Raw genomic sequence first — 16,624 nt, forward strand, 5'->3', positions numbered from 1 at the left:
GTCACCTTGGCAACCTGCATCATTATCTGTTCTCTGCCGCTCTTTATCTCCCCTTGCTTACTTTATTCCTGGCATGATACCCATTACTGCCACAGGACCTTTGACAAACACTTTTCTGTCTTTCTGTCTGTCTGTCTTCAGGACACTGAGTCCACCAGTGTGTTGCCAGATGACAGCGGCTCGGTCTTGATGGACGACACCTCCAGCCAATGGTCAACTGCGGCTGACACTGAAGAGGAGAGGGGGAGTGCCTTAGAGAAAAGCACGTATGTCATTTATCCTTTTATAATATAATATCCCTCATGATAATCCTCATGGCAGCCCTATGCTTAGTGTGTCTTTGAAAGCTGTTTATTTTCAATATTTGTTAAATGTTATGTTACAGAGCAAAATCTGTTGCTAAAAGCTAGTTAGTGAACATTAAGTTTTGATCATTTCTTGAAACTATTATTTTCTGGATTACACATACTTCAATTCAGCATGTTTGCATGGTCTGCTTAACACATGTTGGTAAGACTCTTTTATTAGATTTCTCTAATTACATTTTTACCAGTGGGACACTTTCTCCATTGTTCCTGTAACTAGTATCATATTACATTTCCAGGAAACTTCCTATAAAATGAGAATTGGCTATCACGTCCTTATTAGCAAAACTATTAGGAAAGTGTGACACGTATAAACATTTTTAACAAACTTTTTGAAGTGGACTTAACCACTAATTCTGCATCATTTGTATCTCAACAGGTATGTACTGCAAGAGCTTATTGAGACAGAGAAGCACTATGTGGTGGACCTGGGACTCATAGTGGAGGTAAATCTGCAGTCTGACTGCCAGCGTGAAACACAAAATCTGCCCTGACAGAGAAGAGGAAACTGAGTCATCCACCTAGCCTGTCAGAGCGAAAACCCAAAATCCCTATCACCTTAATGACTCTCTTTCCACATTTCCGTCTGCCTCCATCCTGCTGACTCCAGTTTGAAGCAGATTTTCTGAATTATTATCTTGAAGAGTATTATGTTGCAAGACGATCCATCTCCCGGGTGCCTTAAATAGCTGGAGATATTTTGGTTCAGAGAATAATTCTTGCACTCTAAAACTTTTATAGAAACTCAATAATAGCTGTGCTGAGATTGCTTCAGTGTGTTTATAACAATCTAACTAGATTGTGCCAGGTGTTGTGTGTGTGACAGATCTGTCTTTTCCTTGCAGGGCTACATGGGAACAATGCAATCCAAAGGTATTCCGGAGGACATGAAGGGAAAAGACAAAATAGTTTTTGGGAACATTCACCAAATATTTGACTGGCATAAAGAGTAAGTCCCTGAGTTTTTTTAATACATTTGAAGTGGAAAATGATATGGTTGCTCCAGTTCCTATCAAAACAAAAGACAGTGATTTGCACAGCATTATGTTTGTGGCTGAATGGAGGACAAAGGAACAATAGGTCAGGAGACAAATCTGACCTTTCCTTTTGGGGATGCTCTTCCTTGTGTGTGTGTGTGTGTGTGTGTGTGTGTGTGTGTGTGGTGTGTGTGTGTGTGTGTGTGTGTGTGTGTGTGTGTGTGTGTGTGTGTGTGTGTGTGTGTGTGTGTGTGTGTGGGTGTGTGTGTGTGTGTGTGTGTGTGTGTGTGTGTGTGTGTGTGTGTGTGTGTGTGTGTGTGTGTGTGTGTGTGTGTGTGTGTGTGTGTGTGTGTGTGTGTGTGTGTGTGTGTGTGTGTGTGTTTCTCTCTCTAGCTACTTCCTGGGAGAGTTGGAGAAGTGTATAGCGGAGCCAGAGAGGCTGGCCCAGCTCTTCATTAAACACGTGAGTTCTAATATGGACTACACACACACACACACACACACACACACACACACACACACACACACACACACACACACACACACACACACACACACACACACACACACACACACACACACACACACACACACACACACACACACACACACACTCACACGTCAGTGGAGGTGTCTAGATCTCCTTGCTTGTGTTGTTTGGCGCGAGGGTAAATAGAGCTAAGAAAAACATTCATAGCTCCTGTTTATCCTACACCCTACGTCTCTCCATCTCTCTCAACTGACTGCCAGCGTCTCTCCTTCCATTTCCCTGTTACTGATACGTCTCAGCCCAGGCTCTGTTTTTACAACAGTGCACACGGCAAACACTCACATACACACACAGCAAAACACTGGCCAAGTTCCAGTCTGGGCTGGACTGGTCGGGGAACACCAGGGAAAAGCAGCCCGAAAAGACCACATGAACACGACAAAAGAAAAACAAACTCTCAGCTTAGTCTCTTTGATATGAAGGCTTTTTTTCACCCAAAACGACCACAAACTACTTTTTAAATATCCTTGCTCAGGAATGAAGCAAAGGGATGCATGCAAAGAAAGATCCACTGTTAAGAACATTGTTCTTAGAATAGAATGGGTGGTATGGGGTCACAGGGCTTACACAGGGTGCGAAATTAGATTTGTGCTTATTGGTTAAGTGGTGGCACATGCAGATGGGGCAGACATGACGGGTCATTTGACCCACTTGTCTTTCTTGTCTGAAGGTGCTTAAGTCAAATGTGTGTGTCTCTCTTTTGCTATATTCACTCCGTCTGTCTGTCGCTCTTCAAACAATTCAATAAGCCTGAGCCCACTGGATAATTAACTTAAAAAGCCTGTGGGGGAATAAAGAAACTTGTAACTAAATCTAAGCCTGGTGTCAAACTGTGAAAACAAGCAGACAGGGAACATGGCTCTAATGAAATGCAGAAAGCCCAATCTGCTTTTAACGAGAGCTGTGACATGTGTGCTCGCTCACATGATACATGCATCACATAAACACCTGTAAACACTCACCCAGGCTAGCATACTGGGATGCTGGTAGACAGAATACTCATATTTCACATGCAGCCGTCCTTTGCAGTGTTACACGATGTCCATATTCAGGTGGAGCCGCTCACTGGTCTCTAGGTAACAGAGCCATGCAGCGTGTTGCTAGGTACAGCCTTATATTGGCAGTCTCTAAAAGGCTCTGGTTACACTTAGGGTAACCTGGGTGAATTATACATAACCCCATGCTCATCTACATGTAACTCCATTAGGACTCTCAGGACTGCCACATCCTCACTTCCATGCCAATTACGCACAGGAGAGAAAGCGCTTACCCAACTGAGTCAGCTTCAAAGGCCCCCCCGCTCTCCGAGACAAATCATTATGCTCTGCTCTACACTGCACATAGATCGTTGTCCTGTTTTCCGCTAACATTTACTTTATTTGCAGTGTTTATTTATCTGTATTGCATATAAAAACAAAATGATGTGACAAGGAAGTTTCCCTTTGTCGCTTATTTGTATCAAAGATTCAAAAGCATGGTTTTGTCATCTGATGTTTGTTTGGCTTGTATTGCAGGAGAGGCGTCTGCATATGTACGTAGTATACTGTCAGAACAAGCCCAAGTCCGAACATATTGTCTCAGAGTACATCGAGACTTACTTTGAGGTGAGTATTTTATTCAAATTAGTCATTTTGGTTCTGTCAGAATAAAAGTTAAAAAAGCTCCTAGATTCAAAGGTTGCATCTTCAAATGGCCTGCTTTTTACATTACATTACATTACATGTCACTTGTTAGACGCTTTTACCCAAAGCGTACATACATACATTCAATACTGTGGGTAATCCCCACAGGAGCAATTTGGGGTGAAGTGTCTTGCCCAAGGACACAGCAACATGCTGACTGCAGCGGGATTTGAACCAGGGTCCCCTTGATCCAAATACCAGCGCACTATATCACTGAGCCACAGCCTCCCTCCTGTTTTGTGAACAACAGTCCAAAACCCAAAAATATTAGATGTCCATCAAAGTCTTACATATGAGGAGCTATAGCCACCAAATATGTTGGATTGCATACCTTTTATAATAATGAAATGTTTATTCAAAGCTACATTGAAGGTTGAATGACTTATTGATTCAGGTCAAATACTGTAGATGTGCCTGTAGTTACTATGCCCTTTAGTATGCATGTACTGTATGTTTATTTGCTATACTGTATTATACATGACCCTTTAGTTGTCTTTCCAGCTGCCATTTATTATTGAGATTGTAATCAGTTCCTTTTCATTGACAGTAAACACATGACTATTAGATAAACAGTATAATCCCCGTGATATATTCTCTTGGAAGGATTATATTGGCCGTTAGCTGCTGCGTTTGCTGCGGCTGTCATGTTGACTCGTGTTGTTGTGTCCGTCTCTTCTGACAGGAGTTGCGACAGCAGCTGGGCCACAGGCTGCAGCTCAACGACCTGCTCATCAAACCTGTCCAAAGGATCATGAAGTACCAGCTGCTGCTCAAGGTGAAAAGCAGGGCACACACACACACACACACACACACACACACACACACACACACACACACACACACACACACACACACACACACACACACACACACACACACACACACACACACACACACACACACACACACACACACACACACACACACACACACACACACACACACACACACACACACACACACACACACACACACACACACACACACACACACACACACACACACACACACACCATGTATACATCACTTCAGGGGACATTACATTGACTTACATGCATTTCCTGGAGACTTATCCTAACCTTAACCATAACCAACACATGCCTAACCCTAACCCTAACCCTAACCCTAACCCTTACCCTTACCCTTAACCTTAACCTTAACCTTACCCTTACCCTAATCCTAAACCTAAACCTAACCAAGTCTTCACCCTAAAATTAATGATTCCTCCAATTTGTCCCCATAAGGGAAGCCAGTCCCCACACGTGACTATGTAAACAGATGTAGGTCCCCACAAGTATAGTAATGCTAGAACACACACACACACACACACACACACACACACACACACACACACACACACACACACACACACACACACACACACACACACACACACACACACACACACACACACACACACACACACACACACACACACACACACACACACACACACACACACACACACACACACACACACACACACACACACACACACTGCTGTTCACTGTGCAGCTGTCTGACACACCGCTGGTCTTTCACAGCATTGTAAACATACAAGCACGCACACAAGCATGCACACAAGCACGCACACCCCCACCACTGTGCAGGAACAGTGACGACACACCGGCTGCGTTCAGGCTACTTTCCATCCAGAGAGGAAGAGGCAAATTACATAATGAGATTCTTCCCATAATATTTCAGCAATAATACGTCAAAAGAGTCTTTGAAGAGGATCATAAAATGACATCCCTGTTATAAAACGTTTCTTTGATATAAAAAGTTGAACTTTGGCAATCAAATGAAAGGTGGGTTCAACCCCATACATACCCATCCAGATGTCCACACCTTACTCTGAGCAGTAAACCTGGAATGCTCTGGTGACCATGCTGTGTTTATTTGAGCAGGACTTCCTGAAGTATTACACCAAAGCCGGGATGGACACGGAGGAGTTGGAGGTGGGTGTCCTGATTCCTAAATATAATGTTTAAGGTGTGCAAAGCTATGCCTTTTATAAGTATTCCTGCTAATAAACTCACTTTTTTCTTTTAAACAGAAAGCAGTGGAAGTGATGTGCTTCGTGCCAAAACGCTGCAACGACATGATGAATGTGGGCAGACTACAAGGCTTCGAGGTAAGACTAGGGAGTTAAGACCATCCTTCAAAGTCTTCAAAACATTTCTCATGCCAACTATTTAGCCTGTAACTGTAACCACTTCCTCTGTTTGTTGTCTTTCCTGTGGCTCCAGGGTAAGATCACAGCCCAGGGGAAACTGCTGCAGCAGGACACCTTCACTGTGACCGAGCAGGACAGTGGCTTCTTGTCCCGAGCCAAAGAAAGACGGATCTTCCTGTTTGAGCAGCTGGCCATCTTCAGTGAGCCAATCGACAGGAAGAAAGGGTTTTCCCTCCCTGGGTACATCTTTAAGAACAGCATCAAGGTGGGCGCCTCAGATCAGCTAAAGCAGCTTTAGAAAAGTAGGAAAGTTCTTCTAACTTCCAGGTTATTCACGTCATACTAATCCACAGAGATGGCAAACATACACACATCCTTTACTCAAGTAGAAGTACAGATACTCGTGTTTAGAAATACTCTGGTAAAAGTAGAAGTACTGACTAAACTTCTTTACTCAAGTAAAGTAAAGAGGTATGGGCTTCGAAATGTACTTAAGTAAAAAGTACCCGTAACTACCATCTGTTTTAAAGAGTAACTGACCTACCTTTATATTAATAGAACAATAATGTCATTGTTAGTTAATGAATGTTTCGATGCTGAACAACGGCAACATGACAACGTTTTCATTGGTCCCTCTTCTTTAAACGCAGATTAAAACAAAAGTAACTAACCTGTTTTAAAAATGTAAGAATTCAAAGTAAAAAGTCGTCAGAAAAATAAGTAGTGGAGTAAAGTACTGATACCAGAACAATGTATTTAAGTACAGTAACGAAGTATTTGTACTCCACTACTTCCCACCTCTGCTAATGCAGCACGTGTTACATCATCTCAGAGCAGGCACTTTTTTGAGGTTGCATGTGTGAGCGAAGCATTTAACAAGCAACTCGGCAGGATGCACTCTTCACAGATGCTTATCCGATGTGATGTGTTCCAGGTGAGCTGCCTCGGGGTGGAGCCGAGCGTGGAGGGAGATGACGGCCGCCTCGTGCTGACATCCCGCAACCCTGACGGCAGCGTGGTGCGCTTCCAGCTGCTGGCCTCTTCCCCTGAGATCTGCAGGGCCTGGGTCAACGATGTGGTTCAGATCTTGGACAGCCAGCGCAACTTCCTCAATGGTTAGACCCAGCTGCACTCTGAAGATTACACAACATCCCACGCCATTTATCCATAAATCATAATTCATCCTGGCATATATTTCATCCTTCCATATATAGACTTAAGTGCACTTATGAATCAGTGTAAGATGAGTTTTTTAGTTTGACCATGTATTGTCCATCCATCCATCCATCTTCTCCCGCTTATCCGAGGTCGGGTCGCGGGGGTAGCAGTTCCAGCAGAGAGCCCCAAACTTTCTTTTCCCTGGCGACATCAACCAGCTCTGACTGGGGGATCCCAAGGCGCTCCCAGGCCAGCGAAGAGATATAATCCCTCCACCTGGTCCTAGGTCTACCCCTTGGTCTCTTCCCAGCTGGACGTGCCTGGAACACCTCCCTAGGGAGGCGCCCAGGTGGCATCCTAACTAGGTGCCCGAACCACCTCAACTGGCTCCTTTCGACGCGAAGGAGGAGCGGCTCAACTCCGAGTCCCTCCCTGATGACCGAACTTCTCACCTTATCCCTAAGGGAGACACCAGCCACCCTGCGGAGAAAACCCATCTCGGCCGCTTGTATCCGCGATCTCGTTCTTTCGGTCATGACCCATCCTTCATGACCATAGGTGAGGGTAGGAACGAAAATGGCCCGGTAGACAGAGAGCTTTGCCTTCTGTCTCAGCTCTCTTTTCGTCACAACGGGGCGGTAAAGCGACTGCAGTACCGCTCCCGCTGCTCCGATTCTCCGGCCCATCTCACGCTCCATTGTTCCCTCACTCGAGAACAAGACCCCATGTATTGTGGCCTTTGGAAACTCATTCCTGCCCCCGTTCCAAGATAATTATAAAAACAAAAATGTCATGGTCAGTCAACATAATGAGATTCAATGTCAAAATTGTCTAATAGTACTTTATTTATACTCCATTTTCAATGTTTATAAGCGGTTTTCAAAGATGTACATCACATAACAATCTAGTTGTTTGCAGATTCAGTGTTAATTAATTATAATTCACAAGTAAAATATGCCTCCATAAAAGAAGTCATAATTATTGATGTAAAAACTGCACGTTAATAAACCTTAATGTCCTTATCTTCCTTTACCAGCACAATATAAATATGAATGTCAATGCAAAATAAACGGGATGAAGTAAACTGACAAAATAAATGTTGAATCCACATGACACAATGCTTTGTAAAATGTTCAGAATCAGGTACAGATCATTGTTTGTTTTTTGTTACTGTTTTTGTTTCTGATTTTATGTAAAGCGTCTTTGAGCACTGGGAAAAGCACTATACAAATCTAATTTATTATTATTATAAGCACTGTCTATGTTTCTGTGTGTGTCCTTCAGCCTTACAGTCACCCATTGAGTACCAGCGACGAGAGAGCAAGTCTAATAGCCTGGGCCGCAGCATGAGGCCCCTGCTGTCTGCTGCCAGCGCCCTGCGGCCCCATTCCTCCGCCTCCATTGACCGCCATAAGCTGCCATCCCTTCACTCTCACAACACCTCCCTGCCCACACTCTACCTGCCCAGCCAAGGCCAGAACCAAGGACCCATCGAGACCTACGCACTGCGGGAAGTAGGTTTCTTTAGCTGTCTCCTTCTGTGCCCTGTACTGTGACAATGTTCTGCTGCGTCTGCTCACTCAAACACAGTATTTCTATTTATGAGACACCTGAGACACAGCCAGGCCCGTTATCTCTTAAAGGTCTCCTATTATACTATTTTAAAAATATATTATAGGTCTCAGATATATACAAATATATAGAAAACATGTCTATGAAGTGTTTTTCTCAAAATACCAAACAGATCACCCATTCTAGCCATGCCTCATACCCCTCTATTTCAGCCCTGTTAAGTGCTGATTCTGGGTCCGTAGCTCTAAAAAATTAAAATAAATATATATATAGAGAGAGATATATATATATAGAGATATATATATATATATATATAAATATATATATATATACATGGGTATGGAGGAAAAAACTGAGGGTTTTGTTTTTTGACACACCGGGCACACATGTTTATGTATAAAAGACATACAAAAGTGCATTTTGCATGATTGGAGACCTTTAAGCTTTTTTGACTGGCGGCTGTACTGTCACACATGGGATAATTAAAATAACAAATGATATTGTGTGCATGCACTACTACAGTGTTGCTGAGTGACTTACCTGTTGTTTGCCTCTGCAGCCCACCCTGGTCCAGCCGTGCCCTGCTGACTCCACCACTGTTTCTCTGTCACATGTCCAACTGGGCTTCACTGACCAGCCAAACTGTCAAGCTGTGTCAAATGGGATGTACACACCCACCACACAAAGTGCACAGGTAGTGTATACACATGCATATAGAGACTAAGCTGTGAATACGATATCCTTTCAACTGTAATTATTTACATAGGTAAACTGGGTGCTCCTGGCTTGTATCGCAGTCATTATTCAACACCAGCAGTGGGATGATTAATGACAAAACAGGAAGTTAACCACATAGGGAATAATGGGCTGTTGTACAACATCTTACCATCTTTCCACTGTGCTCATTAGGGTAATTAAAAGATGAAAGACAAAATACATGTTAACCATTTATTAAGACACAAATACAGTGAAGGGTTTTTTGAAGCATAAGAAGAGTTCAAAGTCAGACAACTCATGTGTTTCTTTAACATGTTTATTAGAAGCAGCATATAGTTGAGTTTGGCGTCTAGGCTCGGGCCTCATCACTCCACAGATATACATAGCACGATGAGTGATGATTAAATAACTAACCCCAGAGCCTACAGGTGGAAGCTGGGGTGGTGGTGGGGCAGGCAAGCAGCAGCGATGTGGAAGCATGGAAGTGTGGAAGTAGCTGCAGCAATAGCAGCAGCAAGCAATAAGCAAGGGGCGTTATGTATGAATGCAGCATAAGTGCTCGAGTTGACTGCCTGAACTAGCTCGCAGGCTTCGCCCCATTTATTTATCCCCCTATTGGATGAAAATGGAATCGATAAATATCTGGAAAGTTCTGAAGGAAACTGATTAACTTTTAGCTGTGCTGGTTTCAGTTAGTTGAATACAAAGACGGGAAATTACCACATCTCTGTTTTACACAAAATACAACAAGGTTCCATTTCACGCCTGTCTGCCTTTACTCTGTAGTTTTAACCATCTGGCCAGTCAATAATGGCAGCATCCTGTTGTTGGGCTTTACATTACCATTAGTGACGTCTCCCTCTGTCATCACTGGGCTGATGTCCTCAGTGTTGACAGCCCATTAGTTGTTGTTCTCCATACTTCTCGCTGTTTACTCAGGCTGGATAGGCTCATAATACATAATAAACAGGAAGCTAGCTGAGCCAGACGAGGAAGTCAGAGAGAGATGCCTATCAAAGCCAGAGAATGATTTCTCACTTGTGCTGGGATGAAAGGACGGACCTGGGCCAATGCATTTTCAGACTGCAGGTTTAATTGGAAAATTGCGTTAAATTAAGTTTCTTGTTTGGTATAAAAGTGAACCTACAGTATTATGAGTGAATATGTGCATGGAAGTACGTTGTGATGAATGTTCCCTCTATCCCCAGCAGAGAGCAGGAGAGGGCTGCCGGAGGGGGTCGCCTGCTGATGCTGGGAGCCAGGCTCCACTGTCGGGCCCCTCGGCCGGACGTCGCCCCAGCAACCTGGCTCAGCTTGCTGAGGACGACCTATGAACTCTCAGGCTCTCTGTCTCCTGGGGCAGGAGGACAGCAGCTAACGCCACAACTGAGGAGACACGAATACTTCTCCACTGTTAATGCCAGGCTGGACCCTTACCTGGTTCAGTCATAACTTATGGAGGATACTGAAGGAACCTGAGGGAACATATGACGGAATTATTGGCTGAAACTATGAAATTACTTTTTTAGGGAGCCATTTAATGGGCAGCCTTGGCCACTTTTGAGTGTCCATGGACAGTACCCACTACCCAGTGATACTGGTATGACAATTTGTGCTTTCTACCTTTTTGAGAGATTGAATATCTTCTCTCTTTCAAAGGGCAAGGAGAATTTGTTTGATGAAGAAATATCCATTCCTATTTGGGGCGGTCACTGGAGTTACATGTGTGCCTGAATGTTTGTTAATGCAACAATGGGTGGATGTGTTTGTAAGCATGAAAGTGTGCAAGGAGTGGCAGTAGCTCCTATGGTATCTTTGGTAAATATCCTTCATAAACATGTTTTTTTTCTGATGCCCCATTGTATAGACAAGTACAGCCACATTACTACATTTAGTCATTCCCCTGCTGACAACTGCTGTTTGTGTTGTATAGGAAAGGCAGAACACTTGATCTGAACACGCCAGTGGAATTTCATCTGAAAGTGAAGAAGTTTCTGTCTTGCTACATAGCTGAGAGCTCCTGGGTGCTCTCTTATTCTGTTTGACCGGCCCTCGTTTGATCTGGACAAAAAAGGCGTGAGTGGGCCCCCTAGAGGTTCTCTGTGGGAATGACGTCACTTCAGAATACTTTTTCTCTCTTTGGGCAACTCCTGAGGAGTTGCGAGATACAGTAGGTGCATTCAAAGGGACTGCTGTGCTGACCCAAAGTGCTGCATGAAACATCTCTGTTGTGATTGACTGACACAATGCTGCTTTACACAGATCTTTCGTTCTAGGCAGAGAACCTGTGATTTTGGGGGAAAACACCCTTAAAAGTGCATTGGTTTAAACTTATATGAATTGTTTTATTAGTCCACTGTTGTCATGTCAAGGCTGTGCACCATTTCTATAATCTCTGTTCAGCTTTTTGCCCTCATGGACTAAATACTATACAGATACCATAAAGGAAATCATACATTTCCACTTGTAAGATGAAGAAAGACCCTGGTATGCCAAGAACTGTTACCGTGTCAGCTGGTTAAAATGAAGGATAAGATGTTGCTGGATAAACAGAGTGATGCTGGTGGATCTGCATGCTCTTCCTCAGACAACAGTGCCAAAAAACAGTAGCTCGCCACTCAAGTATTTCATGCTCTTACTTATAGTTCAGTTTGCCTGTACTCTTACAAATCAATCATAGATGTATGTGTTACTATCTGGATCGTAACGCCTAAATCACACAGAGGGAAGCAAGTAAATGAATGAGGCTATTTAGTCACTATATAAACGTTCTTCTCTGTGGCCAGTAGAGGTCCCCACAAGGCTTTCACTTCCACTTAAGTTAGATCATACAGCTGCACCAAAGATCAAGAGGCCTCATGTTTCAGTGCTCACAATCAAGCAAAAGCTGCTCAATGATCCGTCCAAAACCCAGTAATAAACTACATAGAATGAACTGAACGGTGAGATATGAGTGGAACCATCTCACAAAATACATCTGAAGTTAATGTAAACTGTCTGTTTCATGGGAATGACTGATCAGGCAGTTTTTCTTTATTACAAAGCAAAACCATTACGGAGAACCAGAAAGACACCAACACCAGGAGAGGGTTTGTGAATGCCATCATGTTTGACTGACTGTTGTATCATATCAAATAAAAAGTCTTTATGAAAATGGGTGTGGTGTTTATGTTTCTCTCTAAAATAACTGCTTTTATTTCCCACAGAGACATATCTTTGTGTGGCTGTGGATTTTTATATTCTGAGGTAATGACACATACTCAATATGTTTTTATTTTGTATTCATTTAACTAAAAGTGCAACTAAAGTAGTTTTATTAGCCATATAGGCCATGGTCCTTTGACTCTGCCTTTGGGAACCTCTGACGAAGACAAAGGCAATGCATTTTGCTTGCTGTAGCATCCCCCTTGCAGAAAGTTCAAACAGGATTAAAAACAAAGAGAAGAAACCCCTGGATGAGCAGACATCTGGTTGGCTGGCCTCTGAATAAAGCCCCTTTCTGGGCAGTAAAGCAAGGCCGATCGTAACACGGCTGTGATATATGGAGGAGGGGGGGAAGGGGTATTAACTTTCACAAGGGTGCAAAATCAAAGGGAGTTCCTGTCACCACTGAGGGGGTCTCAGCAACAGGGGTCCCATTCACAGGGAATTCCTCTCCAGTGCCCTCTGTTGCATCTGTTGACTCAATCTTCTCCATTGAGAGAAAGAAAACACTCATTAAAAGCCACATGACTGTGAACTTGATTGCAGCAGGCGACACAAACAGCCCCATCAATGGATCGAGTATTTACTTTGAGGTGTGAGAATCTTTGAACAGCCCACCATGTTAGGGCTTCTTTAGGAGCTTCTTCCTTCACACCAACAGAACAAAGGCAGCATTTGTATTCTGAATGCCATCAGATTATCATTTAAATAAAATGTTAGATCTTTAGGAGCTCCGGGGCATCGGAAAATCACACGTTTACTGAATGAGCTAAGAGGGTAAAAAACGTTCACTGTCAGTCACAGATACTGTATTTAAAGGTAAGACAATAACATAATTGGAAACAGTGTACGTTTCAGAAAAGACAATGTTTATTAAAATGTACATGCGGCCATAACCATAATAAAATTGTTCATGATATTTATACATAATTTACAAAGAATTGAAACATTTAAAATGTTTGCTTATCTGAAGCCGTGGTACTTCACAGAAATCTGTAGATCAAAGACTTACATTTCAAAAAAGATCCTACCTTGAAGCTGACAAATTAGGGTTTGTTTTGGAGAAAACAAATCTAATTAACAGCAACAGAAGCTCTTTCCATTTTAAACCTGTCCTCAAGAGCCGAAATTATAGTTTTCTATTCAGCAACCTTCTGCTGTAAGGCATACATTTATTTTGAACATGATAATATGGACATATGAAGGTAAACCTTGTGGAACTCGCTTATGTCTGGCACATCCTTCACAAAATATTTACAAAATTAATGTTTAAGATTTTTCCGTTTTCCTATCAGTTCAAATTGAAACAAGTATTATTTATTTAAGGCACAATACCTTTCTTGTTTCAGGAGAAATAGTTTTTTGTGACATTTTGAAGTAGACAAAATTCAGCACAACTCTTGAAATATCACTGAAAAAGAACTTCAATTAATCTTTAAAGCTGCTTTGCCTCAAAAAGAACATGATAACCTTTTTAAAGATGGTCTCTAAATATATTTTCACGGTACTACTTGAAGTCAAAAGTAGGGCTTCAACAACAGAAGATGTTCGGGGAGCTTGATGCTCACCCTCTAGTGCAAACCTATGGCAGTAAGTGTAACGCAGTCTGTTCATAGTTGATTATTATTGTGGAATGATGGATTACTCTCTCTTGATATTGGTGAGCAGCGGGTCCGTGCTCTGTGAAGGCTGCGCAGACCGGCTCTTCCTGGTCTGGTGGGTCTTCACATGTTTGGAGAGGTGGTCACTCCTCATGAACCTCTTGCCGCACTGCTGGCACCCAAAGCGCTTCTCCCCGGTGTGTGTGCGGAGGTGCCGCTGTAGCTCGTCTGAACGGGTGAAGCTTTTCCCGCAGAAGAGCCAGTTACAGATGAAGGGCCTCTCCCCGGCGTGCCAGCGCAGATGTGCCTTGAGGTGAGAGGTCTTCTTGTACACTTTGCCACACTCTGGGATGTGGCAGATGTGCAGTCTCTTCTTTCCAAACTCTAACCCCCCTCCATTTGCCTGGCAGTTGGGGCATTTGCAGCGGCGGCAGCGGCGTGTGGAGCTCAGGAGGCCCTTGGAGGTGCCTTGGAGAAGAGCAGCTATCTGTGGCTGGTGGCCCAAAACCAGCTGTCTGCCCAGAGAGAAGTGATGGTTGGAGGGGGTGGCGTTGGTTTGAGGTAGGCTCCACCATTGCTGCCCTTCGTCCATATGGCCTCCAGGCAGGTGATGCCGGGCCGAGGAGTTCTGGAGGAAGCTGGGGAAGTTTTGTGCCACACTGTTGTGCTGAGGGTAATAGGAGCCGGTGGTCTGCGACTGTGAGGACAGCACTTTGACGGGGGAGAGTTCAAAGGAGTAAGAAGAAGGTGGTTCAGCCGGAGGGGTGAGAGGCAGCTCATGGTGGTGGTGATGATGGGGGTGATGATGATGGTGACCCAGACTAGGCTGCATGTGTCCAGGAAACTGCACCTTGGGCACCGTGAAGGTCATCTGGTGTGTGCTGAGGGCTGAGCTGGGCGCCATTTCGTTGCTCCAGAGCTGGAACATCCCCGCTGTGGAGCTGACGGTGCTCTCGTAGGGGAACTGGGAACCTTCTGAGCCCATCGCACCCCCCACCTGCCAGGCCTGGCTACAGGTGGTGGCCAGGAAGGACAGGGCGTTGGGGGCTCCCTCTGGGGAGGAGCTGGGCGTCCTGTCCTGTTTGGTGATACACAAAAATACATCATCAGCCACACTGAAGACAAGTCCAAGTATTAAATCTTCATTCATTTAAAATAATATGACCTAATTTTATTACACTATCATAGGATATTGGCACTATATCTGAGCAAAAAAGTTTGAAAGAAAGATATATTTTAAACTTTTAAATAACCCGGCTGCTTAATTTGTTGTGTTCTTAATTGGGTTTTTCTGTCTTTTCTGGAACTCCGATTTTTCAATTTTCAATTCAACCACTATGATAAGCTTACATCTTCACACATCTTGTGAAGCATATTATTTCAATACACACAAGTTGCCGAGCGGTGACTATCACCACCACTAAATCAAACAATAGAAGGCGTCAAAGATATGATTAAACAACAAACCTGTAAGAAGGTGTGCAAAAAGTTGTCAGTCCTTTGTATCGCGAGCGCAGCCATCTGTCCTCGCGCTCCTCCACGCACCTGCAACACAAACTGCGCCGAGAGGCACGAAGCAAAAAGTCTCAACTACAGCTCGGGTGCAGAAGAGAAGAAAAGATGCTCTCGGATGACTCCTTGGGAAAGTAGACTGAAATATCCCGCGTCACTGAAATGTCCCTCAGTCCGCCAGGTAATTGTTGTTAGTGTGCGAGCAGTCCAGACAATCTGCTGTTGGAGCAGAGAGGTCTGAAGTTAGAGGCAGAGAGGCGCGCAGTAAATCCTTGCGATCATCTCAAAAGCGCCTGAGCTGCATCTTCTCTTTATAGAGTGAAAAGATCCTCTCAACGGGGTCTCCAGTATGATGCAGGAGAGCGAGTCAATAGAGGGAAGATGTGAGGGTGGAAGGAGGGGGGGATTGTTAGGTGAAGGGGTGGGCTACTCATCATTTCACTCAATTTCAACCAAATGCTGACCTCAAGTGTTGACTCCTCCTCCAATTGTTCTGAAAAAAGAAAGCATGATAAGAGGTTTCCTGTGATATCTAAATTGAGAGTTTGAACTTCTCCGGACATCCCATGGTATTTTCCACTTCTTTAAATAAAGAAAAGGTGCATGCATGATTTTGAAAAAACATTTCAAATTGTTTAGTGTTTCAGCAACTTTCATTTTCTACATTTAGAACCACAATATGCTGAGACTGTGATAAACTCTAAGATTAAAATAGCCAACGTAGTCAAATATTTCCCACTATGGGAGTTTTTACATGCAGCTTCAAATCCACTGTGGGAATTCAAGTAAAGATAGTAGATACATGGATTTTATATTTTTGGCAACAACCAGTGATGCAGTTTTGTTTGAAAACGTTGGCAATCTACAGTCAACATCATATCTAGGCAAACAAACAGAGGTATGGGAACAATACATTCATACTTACAGGAGGGGGAAAAGTACTTTTCCCTTTGTATCCTCACATCTTGCATAACGTCATGCAACAAAGGATAGACAAATGGCAAAACAAGTGTTCATATTTTTACTTAATTTCCTGTAACCATAGATTCACACTTGCACTTTAGATATGGTAAAATTGAACATTTTACAATGTGAGTTTGAGTTAATGCA

At 43.5% G+C, this 16,624-nt stretch overlaps 2 protein-coding genes across 3 annotated transcripts in view; one reads left to right on the forward strand and one right to left on the reverse strand.

Moving 5' to 3' along the window:
- arhgef25a (Rho guanine nucleotide exchange factor (GEF) 25a) overlaps nt 1-12,343 on the forward strand; it is a 35,153-nt gene extending 22,810 nt beyond the window's left edge. Inside the window, exons 4-16 of one of the 2 annotated variants that reach the window (XM_034086914.2) lie at nt 142-266; nt 745-811; nt 1,211-1,314; nt 1,736-1,805; nt 3,407-3,496; nt 4,257-4,349; nt 5,482-5,532; nt 5,631-5,708; nt 5,824-6,015; nt 6,685-6,865; nt 8,193-8,422; nt 9,040-9,174; nt 10,406-12,343. In XM_034086914.2, the coding sequence (XP_033942805.1) occupies nt 142-266; nt 745-811; nt 1,211-1,314; nt 1,736-1,805; nt 3,407-3,496; nt 4,257-4,349; nt 5,482-5,532; nt 5,631-5,708; nt 5,824-6,015; nt 6,685-6,865; nt 8,193-8,422; nt 9,040-9,174; nt 10,406-10,531 (1,542 nt within the window). In that variant the 3' untranslated portion in view covers nt 10,532-12,343. The remainder of the gene's footprint in view (nt 1-141; nt 267-744; nt 812-1,210; nt 1,315-1,735; nt 1,806-3,406; nt 3,497-4,256; nt 4,350-5,481; nt 5,533-5,630; nt 5,709-5,823; nt 6,016-6,684; nt 6,866-8,192; nt 8,423-9,039; nt 9,175-10,405) is intronic. The other variant, XM_034086915.2, reaches the window with a different exon arrangement.
- A 936-nt stretch (nt 12,344-13,279) lies between these two features.
- sp5l (Sp5 transcription factor-like) lies at nt 13,280-15,820 on the reverse strand. Its single transcript, XM_034086925.1, has 2 exons — nt 15,470-15,820; nt 13,280-15,080 (listed from the first exon to the last, which is right to left on the reverse strand). The coding sequence occupies exons 1-2, from the start codon at nt 15,521-15,523 to the stop codon at nt 14,043-14,045; spliced, it is 1,092 nt and encodes a 363-aa protein (XP_033942816.1). The 5' UTR covers nt 15,524-15,820; the 3' UTR covers nt 13,280-14,042.
- Between the last annotated feature and the right edge of the window lie 804 nt (nt 15,821-16,624).

The sequence above is a fragment of the Pseudochaenichthys georgianus genome, chromosome 7 (genome assembly GCF_902827115.2).
Source record: "Pseudochaenichthys georgianus chromosome 7, fPseGeo1.2, whole genome shotgun sequence".
Lineage (NCBI taxonomy): Eukaryota > Metazoa > Chordata > Actinopteri > Perciformes > Channichthyidae > Pseudochaenichthys > Pseudochaenichthys georgianus.

Excerpts from the sequence above, each read along its gene's own strand:
- sp5l (XM_034086925.1), bottom strand. The coding sequence starts at position 15,523 with ATGGCTGCGCTCGCGATACAAAGGACTGACAACTTTTTGCACACCTTC. Across the intron at positions 15,081-15,469 it reads TTTTGCACACCTTCTTACAG|GACAGGACGCCCAGCTCCTC; the intron begins GTTTGTTGTTTA and ends ATCACCAAACAG.